Consider the following 12500-nt stretch of genomic DNA (forward strand, 5'->3'; position numbering starts at 1 on the left):
TGCTCTGACAGACACTGCCTCCATCACACTCTTCTCTCACAGTGTCTCTATCTCTCTCTACCCATCTTTCTCCCTGTTCTCTCCATCCTCCTCTCTCTCTATCTCTCCCCCTCTCTCCCCCCTCTCTCCCTGTGTCACACACACCTCCCCCCCCCACTTTCCCTCTTTCTTTCTTTCTTTTTTTCTTTCTTTCTTTCTTTCTTTCTTTCTTTCTTTCTTTCTTTCTTTCTTTCTTTCTTTCTTTCTTTCTTTCTTTCTTTCTTTCTTTCTTTCTTTCTTTCTTTCTTTCTTTCTTTCTTTCTTTCTTTCTTTCTTTCTTTTATTCCCCCTACCTCCCCCTCTCCATGTGTTGCTTGTGTACTCTCCAAACTCCAATATGTTTCTCTCTCTTTGTCTATCTCTCCTTCTCTACACCCCTCTCTCTCTCTCTCTCTCTCTCTCTCTCTCTCTCTCTCTGTCTCTCTCCGTCTTTCTCTGTCTATCTCTCTCTCTCCCTCTGTCTATCTCTCTCCATCACTCTCTCTCGGTCTCTCTCTCCCTCGCTCTCTCTCTCTACATCTCTCTCTCCCACCGTCTATATATCTCTCCGTCTCTCTTTTTCGCTCGCTCGCTCTCTCTCTCTCTCTCTCTCTCTCTCTCTCTCTCTCTCTCTCTCTCTCTCTCTCTCTCTCTTCTTTCACACAGACAGAGACACATACACGTGTTGTACACACACACACACACAGACACACACACACACACACAGACACACACACACACACACACACACACACACACACACACACACACACACACACACACACACAGACAGAAGAAGAGTTGGCCGTCCTGCACGCCCCTAACTCGCTGCTTTTCCCCACAGAAGGAGAAGTATTGTCAGTATTGTCACTCACAGCTGAGGCGAAGAATACACTTTAGATTCCATTCACACTCTCTCCAACTGGGCTGGTTTAAGAATATTTGTTTACTCAGTGATTATTAGTGGGTCTTTTTTATTTGTTTTATTTTATTTTTATTTCACGGCACAAAGAATGTTTAATGAAGAGATTTGAAGCCCCGTCTGAGGCCTAATACGCCACTAATGCACCGGGATGAAAACCACACAGTCTTTACATATTTCATTTCATTTCATTTCAAACCTTTATTTAAACTTAAAAGGCAACTGAGGTTTCCCTCATTTACAGTCACGTCGAGTGTACACACGGAGTTAAGCAAAACATACAGAGTTGAAAAGAAAAGTCATATCAAATCACATGGCATATACAATCGTAACAATTAGACAAGTAAGGATAACAATCAATTAAAACACGTACAAATTGATTGACAAAGGTTGGAGATCAAGGTTTTAAACTCTGCAACAGAGGGCTTTAAGGACCGTTGGAGTTCATTCCATGAGCTAGAGGGGCATCACTGCAGAATGCAGATTTACCTTGTTAGGAGCAAACTCTGGGGACCTAAAGGACCAGCCAGTCACTAGAACGGGTTCCATAGGTTCCAACATTCCATTACAATAATGATGTAGTATAAGGAGGTAGCTTATCAATAATGATGTACTATAAGGAGGTAGCTTATCAATAATGATGTAGTATAAGGAGGTAGCTTATCAATAATGATGTAGTATAAGGAGGTAGCTTACCAATAATGATGTAGTATAAGGAGGTAGCTTACCAATAATGATGTAGTATTGGTCTGCATCCCCTTAACAAGTGTGTGTATTGAGCCATACTGTATTGTACGCATTCTGCAATCTGTTAATAAAAATTTCAATCAATCAAATCCAATGGTCTGACAAAAAAAAATGTAAAAAAAGATCGACGGCCATTATAATTTTTTTTAAGTCCGCGATTTTTCTTTTGTTTCACAATGGGTCATGACAAACCAATTACATCCAACATATGTGTAACGAACTAACATATTCCAGTTGACTGTATCTTTTTTGGAGGATTCGTTCAAAGGCTAATCATACTTCCATTTGTCTATCTATGGCGGATTCATTCAGACAGAAAAAAAAAGTTATTTGATTGTGGGAGGGATCTGGGGTCACGTGGAGTGTGTTATACGAAATAACAACGTCTAACTTGACTGTTTCAGCCAATCAGAATCAAGACATTTGCATGCCATTGTATAGAAGGAGGTAGCTTATCAATAATGATGTATAAGGAGGTAGCTTATCAATAATGATGTAGTATAAGGAGGTAGCTTATCAATAATGATGTAGTATAAGGAGGTAGCTTACCAATAACGGCCTTAGAAATGAACAAATACAAGTGTTTGCCTCTCCAACAGCGAGGACCAACCAACCTTCTCATAAAGGACACAGTGATGAGTGTGGTATCTATCATGATGGATCTGAGGGCAGAGTAACAGACATAGGAACATGTAAATGTTCATTCCACATCACCGGATGGCTCTTGGCACTGTGTTGTTTGTGGGGAACTGAGGACTCGCCACTTAGTGACACTTTCTATTAGTGTCTTAAACATTAAACTATGGATTAATGGTTGCTCTCACGTATAGATACTATAGATCACAGATGGACAGATCTCATGTTTTCTATCATTCCCACGTACATATTAACACATAATCTAATCTTTAATATTGCATATTCTTTTGAGATGAATCAAAAATGTAATTCATGTTGGATAGTATTTTCTTCCTTTTCGGTATGTGCTTCGAGTTTTTTCTGGGCAAAGATACATTTTCTATGTTTTTAAAAGATTAAAAAACAATCAGTCAATCAATCAGTATTTATAATTGTTTACTCTTTCCCTGGACAGATTTGCATCTTTATGTGTTTTACAGGATTTATCAAGAAAAATCGAATTATGAACGATAGGGGTGTAACGATTCGACCTCACAACGATTCGATTCGATTCTTCAGGCAACGATTCAATGCATCATTAAATCTCTTCATTTGACCATGATTCGATTCGATACATTTTCGATACATTTTCGATACATTTTCTATCAGTTAATTCCCCAAAAAGATTTGAATACACAAATGTGGCTGGGGGAACTGATGCACTCAGCATGAATGGACTATAGGTAAATAAAAACAATACACACACAAAAATAACATAATAAAAAAATAAATATATATTTATATATATATATTTTTAATTTCGATTATAATCGATTCTAACATATTCAAATCGATGCATCGAATCGAACACATTAGAATCGATGCATTTTGATTAATCGATGCATCGTTACACCCCTAATGAACGATATTGTCTCACTTTCATTTCTCCTGTTTCTCCTGTTTCTCCTCCTCCAGCGCTCCATCACCTCCAGGGCTTCCCGGAGCCACAGACCTCCAGATCCCCTTCCCCTCAGAGGAGATCCCCCTCTCTCGTCTCCTCCCCCCGCGCCCCACATCCAGCCTTCGATCCGGGCAGAGGACCGTCCCTGTCGCCCCTCTCACCCAGGCGACCCCACCCCCCGGCTCTGGACTCGGGCAGACGTCGGTCCCCCTCTCCCCTCTCCTCCCCCACCAGAGCTCCGGCCCCGGGGGCCATGGAGGTGGACGGGCCCTCCAGCCGCAGCCCTCTCCCCAGGGCGGACAGCTTCGGCGAGGGGGGACCAGGTGGTGGAAGCAGGGGACCCGCTAGTCCGGTGTACAGGAGACACCTGGTCAACACAGAGGCCAGCAGGTGAGATGGTAGTCCGGTGTACACAGGGCTCCCCAACCTACTTTTACTGTATGAGAGGTCAGTGGGGGGTCACTTTTTATTTTTATTTAACCTTTATTTAACCAGGAAGTCCCATTGAGATACAAGATCTCTTTTGCAAGGGAGACCTGGCCAAGATGACAGCAATAACATTTGCAAAATATCAGACGGCAATAAAATGTGCGGTACATCACACAAGAACATAATAAAAGTGCATGTATACAATATACAATACATCACATGTAAACAGAACTAAACACAAAAACACAAAACAGAATAGTCTACATAATAGTAAAAGTGTAAAATTTTGCAGTTGGGACCCGACTACAGAAAGCGGCGACATTCTTCTTGTAGGAAGTTATGTAATACAGATTTAAATTCGCCGAGAGAGACCGGTGGTCCTGTAGCCCATTCCATGCCCAAGGTGCGAAGCTTGAAAAAGCTGTTCTTCCTAGTTCAGTGTTTATTTTCGGGTTTAAAAAAAAAACACTCTTGTCTGTGAGGTCAGTGGGGGGTCACGCTCCTGTCTGTACTGTATGTGAGGTCAGTGGGGGGTCATCACGCCCCACCAGTCTGCACACGCCCCGAAATAATAAACACTGAAACCTACTCTCATAATCTGAGTGGGTTTTCTTTCCGCAGAAAGATTTTAAATATATGTTTAGGGGACGTCAAAGACCTATTATTAACTTGTTGCATGTGCCCTGTGCACACACACACACACACACACTGTGCACACACACACACTGTGCACACACACACACACACACACACACACACACACACACACACACACACACACACACACACACTGCGCGCACACACACACACACACTGCACACACACACACACACACACACACGCACACACACACACACACTGACACACACACACTGCGCACACACACACACACTGCGCACACGCACACACACACACACACACACACACACACACACACACACACACACACACACACACACACACACACACACACACACACACACAGTCACACACACACACACACAGGGCGTGTACAGACTGGCCCCACTGACTGCAGCAGTGTGTGACTGACTGAGGCATCCGGTCTGGAAAACACCATGGATTGTGCTGAGAAAGGTGGTAGAGCAGTCGTCCGGTAATCCGGCAGGTTTGATTCCCACTCCTCCCGGGCAGCGTGTCGAAGTGTCCTTGAGCAAGACACTTTGACTTAACCCCTAACTGCTCCCGATGAGCAGGTCGGCACTGTCCTTGCATGGTCGCCTCCGCCATCGGTGTGTGAATGAGAGGAACAAATTCTAAAGCGCTTTGGATAAAACTATATAAATTCACTATTTACCATCCATCCACAGATTTATGGCTCTGTGTCACATATTATGACACGAGAAATAGAGAGGGCGGGGGGGGCTAGTGAGAGATGTGATTGGGCCAGACAAGTGTCAGTATAGAAAATTAACCAATGGGCTGCTGTCCCTGCTTTATGGGCCAGTCGTTGGCCAATATATATAAATGTACACTTTATTTAATAAAAAATTATGAACTAAATGATATCGCCCCCCATTATCCCCGTTTGCCAGACCGTTTGCCTGCAGATGGATGTTTTTTTATGAGGCGTCGCATTCTCACATCTTTCCCCCCGTTTTTTATTTTTAATAAGAGGTGAATCACACTCCGCCTGCCGCTGGAAGGGAGGCAATTTGCATGGCAGTGAACTCAAGTAATTCCTCAATATTATTTTAAAGGTCAAGGCGGAGACTTTGCGTAATAAAAAGCGGGGTAAATAATACACTGTAATATACCGGAAAAGAGTTGAAATTGCATCACCTTGTGCATTCCCGTAATTGTGTGTCGTTGCCTGTTTGGCAGAAGACAAGGCCTCGGCAGCCACTTCGCTGGTGTGTCGCTGCGAAGATTCTTCTTTCAGTTTTTATTAATATCCTAGCTGCTTCTAATCTAGTTTTCTCTCTTTTTTCTTTTGCTCTCTCTCTTTCTCTCTCTCTATCTCTCTCTCTCTCACACACACACACACCCTCCTCCCCCTCAATTTCCCTCTTTCTTTCTTTCTTTCTTTCTTTCTTTTCTTCCCCCTACCTCCCCCTCTCTCCATGTTTTGCTTGTGTACTCTCCAAACTCCAATCTGTTTCCCTCTCTGTTTCTCTCTTTCTCTGTCTCTCTCTTTCCCTCTCTCCTACTCTCCTTCTCTTCACCCCCTCTCTCTATTTCTCTCTTTCCCTCCTCTCTCTTTCTCCTTATCTCTCTCTCTCTCCATCTCTCCACCCCCCTCTCTCTATCCCTCTCTTTTTCTCTCTCCCTCTCCCCACCCCCCCTCTCCCTCTCTCTCCCTCTCTCTCTCCCTCTCTCCACCCCCCCTCTCCCCTCTCTCCCTCTCTCTCCCTCTCTCTCTCCCTCTCTCCACCCCCCCTCTCCCCTCTCTCCCTCTCTCTCCCTCTCTCCTACAGTCTCCATCAGGAGCAGGACAGTCCCAGTAGGGCTGGAGGTTCTCCAGACTTCAGGAAGACCAGTCCTGTTCTCGACAGAGAGAAGAACATCTCGTTTCTCCTGAAGGAGCTGGACTCACTCAGGGATCTCAACAAGAGGGTATGTCTCCTAGTTATTAGTACACACTTAACTCTTTGACTGCCACCGACTTTCCCCATCTCTACCGCCTGACGCCAGCGCTATTGACCATTTTAGCGATGTTTGCAGACCCCCCACCCCGCCTACCCAACCCCCGCCCCACCCCACCCCACCTACCCAACCTCCTCCAATGTACAGTTTCTTCCCCCTCAAATGTATATACTCTCTTTCTTAGACGCTTTTTGTGTCACAAACTGTACTGTATTTGTAGATCTGGTATGTCATAAATGTATAGATGTAGCAGTACTGTCTATCTGTATGTCATGTGTGTCATATATGTTATGATGAATTGAAAATGGGGGACCCTGATGTAAACAAGACGAAAGTCTTTCTCTGGTCTGCATCCCCTTAACAATTGTGTGTATTGAGCCGTACTGTATTGTACCCATTCTGCAATCTGATAATAAAATGTTCAATCAATCAATCAATTCTGTATTATAGCTATGGAGACAATAGTATGTAGTTTGTTACACGCTACACGCTAAACATCGCCCCATAGTTGTTGTAGTAGTAGTAGTACCACTAGCTGTAGTAGTAGTTGTAGCGTGAGGATTAGAGGATTACTACTACCATGTGTCATATATGTTATGATGAATTGAAAATGGGGGACCCTGATGTAAACGAGACGAAAGTCTTTCTCTGGTCTGCATCCCCTTAACAATTGTATGTATTGAACTGTACTGTACTGTACCCATTCTGCAATCTGATAATAAACTTTTCAATCAATCAATCAATCAATCAATCAATCAAAACCATAGACCAGTGGTTCTCAACTGGTCTAGCCTCGGGACCCAACATTTTCCTTAGTCATTAAGTCGCGACCCAACATTTTTAACCACTATGATTTATGTAAAAAAAGAAGAATTTGCAGTAATACGCAATCTTTCAAAACATGAAATAAACACAAAAAAGTGCAACAAAAGTGCAACTATTGCTAAAAACCCAATGAAATTAAATAATAATAATATATAATTATGCTTCTTAGCAGTGGCGTCGCGTGGGTAAAATAACAGGGGAAGCCAAAAAAATATATAAAAAAAAAAATTATTAAATATTTTTATTAATATTTTTATTAATATAATTTTTTTTTCTTTTTAAGTCAAGCAGTCACCATGTACACTACAGTATTGCTCGGCGGCCAGTCAAACTTTCTTTTTATTTATTTAACAGATTGCAGAATGGGTACAGAAAGACGTTTGTCTTGTTTACATCAGGGTCATTAATACTGCTGGAGCATTGGTTCATTTTTGGTCCGATGTTTCCTTGCACGATTTTGCGCGCCGCGTGGGAGCAAATTCGAGACACATATTCGGTTGCAAAAAGGTGTCCCACGGTCTCCTCTATGGCCGTTCACGCGGATCGGAATCACGGCGCGCCCGTGGGATACTTTTCCGTTTCGGCGAGTTTATTCCACGATTTCGGTTTTCCTTTTCTTTTTTTTTAAAACTTTATTTTTTAGCGTTTATCGCTTTTCTGGTCAAGCATGACCGACAGAAACAGGTTGAAATGGGATGTAGAGCAGGGGAAGACATTCTGAGAAATGACGGCGGGTCTGGGAATCGAACTCGTGTCCCCCAGATCCGTGACGAGCACGGTTTTCCCCGACGCAGAAATAGCGCCGAGATATGCGGTGAGCTACGGGAGCTCCCCTCGGTTTCCTTTTCTAAGCATTTTCGGGGCTACAGATGTTTCCACGATAGAAAGCTCGCGTGGATCCCATAATAGGCTCACTTAATACAGCGTTTTTAAAATCACGTGACATTTTCAGGGTCGCGAGCCGACCTTTTCCCCTCGTTTTCGATGATGGAAGTGATTTAGGACAAGCTTCGGCACGCCGAGAGGTACCCGTGGATTTAATCTCGCGAGGATCGGGGCAATATTCGGCCCGTGGGAGCAGTCACGGGTTAATACAATGTTCAGAGTGCAGAGGGGAGGTGTGCAGAGGGGAGGCCACACTCAGGATTCTTCTCACAGCCCCGTTTTAAACTTTTAGGGTGTGGCAGTCAGCTCGAATCTGATTGGCTAGGATCGGATTTGGACTCTAGATACATGAATCACATGGTTGAGGCTGGAGAAAGAGACCTACCCCCTGCCTCCTCTCCTCTATAGCTGCAGTGAGCACAGTGAGTCTGACAGTGTGTTATAACACAGATGCACAGATGAAAAAGAATGTAAACTATATTAAAAAAAAATTATATATATATTTTCTTTTTTCATATTTCATATTTGATATTAATTCATATTTTAATAGGGAGGCATGGCTTCCGTTGGCTTCCATAAGGATTCGCCACTGCTTCTTAGCAGACTTCTTAGCTTAACATAACCTACAGTAAGTTTGGGGGAACTAATGGGATAACTGGGGTTGCAACAAAAGTGCAACTAAGGGCTAAAAACACATTGAAATAAAATAATAATAATAATAATAATAATAAATAATAATATATCCTTCTTAGCAGACTTCTTAGCTCAACATCCCAGGGAACTAATGGGATAACTGGGGATGTTGTTTGCTCCTGAGAAGAGTCTCAAAGTCTGGGGTGATGGTAGACAAAGCAACTCTGAGGTCATGCTCAATGTCCAATCTGTTCCTCCGCTTTGTCTTCAGCTGGACCAGAGCTGAGAAGCCACTTTCACAAAGATAGGTAGTGAACAAAAACAAGTATAAAAAAAATAAAAGATTTTTTTTAAATTATTATTATTATTATTTATTTTTTTACACACACATCCGCGACCCACTCAAAATGGCCCTGCGACCCACTTTTGGGTCGCGACCCACCAGTTGAGAAACACTGCCATAGACCACGGTCTGCTCTCATCTCTTCAGTCTTTGCTGCAGATATAGGAAGAGGACTATTAATAGATGACTCCCTGCTTCGTCTGTGGTCCAGTGAACAAGGCCTTCCGATATACTTTCTCTCCGATAGCTTTAGCATCAGGTCACCCGATGTCATCACCATCAGTGCATTAAAAATGGCAACATTAACAAAACATTAAATCCTTTGGTGAAACACAATTTCCCCATTAACCCCACATGCAGCGTCAAGGACAACATGACTGGTAAACGCTGGAAAACGCTGCTCATTTTCGCCCATAGGTGAAAGACAAAGGAACCGGGGCTTGTCTTGATGACAGCAAGACGTGAGAGGTATATTAGGCGGCGGTTACACCTTTCGTATCATCTTCGTATTGTTTTCATATGCGTATCGCCGCGACGTCGTGCGCCTCGAGTCACACTTTCGTTTTTTTTTCGTTTTTGTCACCCGAGCACACTGATGTAGTACACTGCCAAAGCAGTAGGTGGCAGTAGGTGGCAAACATGAAGGCAATTTCAACCAATCAGAACGAATGTGCCAATACACTTCCTGGAAGCTCCAGCAAAGAAAATGTCAATAAGGCAGGCGCCTATGCCGCGCCACCATCTTGCCTATTTACTCAATGCAGCAATTCTTTTTCAGCAAAGCCTAATAAAAGTGCAATAAACAAAACGGATACATTCACTGTGTGTTCTGCCTGTCATTTGTTGATGAAACAAAACTAACATCAACACAAGTGACCACCAAGAGCGGATAGTTTAGTCTAAAAAACGATCGGTAACATTGTTAGCTGCATACTAACGTCAATGGAGTATGCCATTATAACAATATAGCATTGTGGCTAGAAGCTAACGTTAGCTCACGCTACTTAGCCAGCACCAAAACTGATGATATCGCGAGCTATCAGTAGTTAGATAACATTAGAGACAACGCTGTGTGTATTAAACAAAGGTGAATAGATGACTGGGCCATTTTGTTTAATGCTTGTTAAGTTGAAAGAGGAGCTCTGAGCTAACAGGGTCTGAATCCTGATAGCTCACGTTAGCCAGCTGCTCATGCAATCGGTAATGCTAGCAGAATGAATGGATGTAAACTTTATTTAACATATTGCATATGGGTACAATACAATACGGCTCAATACAAACAATTGTTAAGGGAATGCAGACTGTTGTAGCTTGGACTGGGGTCCTTATAACAATAACTTGACAACACATGGTAGCTGAAGCTATTTGGGACACGGAGCTCTGTCCCAAACACACACACACACACACTGTTGTCACCGGAAGGGCACGCAGATGGTATCTACTGCGCATGGGCGTTTTCGCAACAACGGCTAGCGTGCTGACTACACGCTGTTGTCGATTCGTTTTTTTTGCGTATCTCCAAACGCAAACACAATTTTGCGTTTCAGCTGTATCCACAAAAAAACGCCAAAAAACGCATTTCTGTGTAATAGGGACATCAAACGTCGTCAAAAACGTATAAAAAAACGCCAGGAATACACTAGTCTAACCATGGCCTTACTACAGCGGCAGTGGATTATAGTAGAAGTATCATTATGCCACAATGGGAACCTTTTCATTAAAACATAAAAAAGTTCAAATATAACATAATAGCTCAGTAACATCAGTAAAATACAGTGTATGAAGAGTGAATAGACAACAGAGTCAGATAAAACACCATATTCATTACACAAAGATCCAACAACAGTTTGAACCATAGAGATGCTGTGTGGGGGGGGGTGGGGCATATTTCAATGGACATGATGCAAATGAATCAATAAAGGTTTTTAATGCATAGGTATATATATCAACGAAAATAGGCTCACTATGGCATGTTGCAAACACGTCCCAGAGAGCTGATCACCAGTGAACCCGTGTAGTATCGCCCTCTTGTGTTCAAAAGCGGCAACTTCACACTGAATATGTGTTTCAATAGACAATGATTCAAATAAAATACTTGTCATTGACCGACGTGAAAGATATTCCAGAATCCAGGTCCTTGGCTGTTTAGCTGCAAACAGAGAGAACGACGACTACTACTGTTTAGCAGGGGAGTAGCGTTGACCTTTCCATCCATTCCAGCCAAGCAGCCGTTTATATTTCCACAACCTAATTTCCTACTATATTTAGTCGTCATCTAGAAATATATAATTGTATCAAATAAACCCGTCATATGCACACATTGGGCTCCTTATGTGCCGTTAGTATGAATGGATGTCACTGTCGTCCGTGTGTGTGTGTGTGTGTGTGTGTGTGTGTGTGTGTGTGTGTGTGTGTGTGTGTCTGTGTGTGTCTGTGAGAGAGAGTTTTATGTGTGTGTGTCTGTGTGTGTTTGTGTGTGTGTGCGTGCGTGTGCGTGTGCATGTGTGTTTGTGTGTGTTGGATATTGGGTGTGTTTGGTCTTGTCTGGGTGTCCCTCTGTGCACAGCGTGGTTAGTCTGCGGCAGCTGCTGTGTGTGTGTGTGTGTGTGTGTGTGTGTGTGTGTGTGTGTGTGTGTGTGTGTGTGTGTGTGTGTGTGTGTGTGTGTGTGTGTGTGTGTGTGTGTGTGTGTGTGTGTGTGTTCTGTATGCATGTGTGTGTTTGTGTGTGCGTGCATGCTTGTGTGTCTGTGTCTGTATGTATGTGTTTCTGTATGCATGTGTGTGTTTGTGTGTGCGTGCATGCATGTGTGTGTGTGTATGTGTCTATATGTGTGCATGTATTGAGGATAGGCATGGTCATGTGAATATTCTACTATCTAAAATCACGTAGGTATTCTACTATAGCTGATCGATTGCAACCGTTATTTATTCTTGAACGGGACACTGAGGTTTCCCTCAAGTTGAAACAGTTCAGAAGACGTATAAAAGAGATAGAAAACATTTGCATAAATGGGACAAAAACACACGAAAGGCTAAGAAAACAAAACATACTGAGGTAGGGAGGTTTGAGATCGTGTTAAAAAAATAATAATTGGTAGATTTGTATTGGTTTATTTGGACAGTCCGGCAGAGAGGAAGGCTAGGAGGAGATATGGGGGAAGACATGCGGCAAAGGTCGCCGGGTCTGGGAGTCGAACCCGGGACGGCCGCGTTGCACCGCAGTGCGTTACGTGGTGTGCCACCCTGGCGTCCTGAGATCATGTTTTTTTTTGATCCACTTTTTCTCCCATTTTCTATATTTTCTCCCATCCCAATTTCGTATCATCCAATTCAACCCTCCCCTGTCACGAACGCTGTTTCTTGCCTCCCACAAGCCGGCTGCAATGTGGACTAAGTCATACATAGCACAAGTCCCCTCCGGTACTTGAGGTAACAGCAGTCGCATCTTTTCACCTGCGCAGCTCGATCTCTCAGTGGCGAGGAGTAACGCGTGGGAGGCTCACGCTGCCCCCGACACT

The 12500-nt window shown here is 43.2% G+C and overlaps 1 protein-coding gene across 1 annotated transcript in view; it reads left to right on the forward strand.

The window, feature by feature from the left end:
* Positions 1–12500, forward strand: part of mipol1 (mirror-image polydactyly 1) — a gene marked incomplete at its 3' end in the record, with an annotated part of 109646 nt that overhangs the window by 66506 nt on the left and 30640 nt on the right. The window contains exons 5-6 of the mRNA XM_084308530.1: positions 3278–3653; positions 6128–6266. Coding sequence (XP_084164656.1) covers positions 3278–3653; positions 6128–6266 — 515 coding nt within the window. The remainder of the gene's footprint in view (positions 1–3277; positions 3654–6127; positions 6267–12500) is intronic.

The sequence above is a fragment of the Notolepis coatsorum genome (genome assembly GCF_963971535.1).
Source record: "Notolepis coatsorum genome assembly, chromosome: 2".
NCBI classification, from domain to species: Eukaryota; Metazoa; Chordata; class Actinopteri; order Aulopiformes; family Paralepididae; genus Notolepis; species Notolepis coatsorum.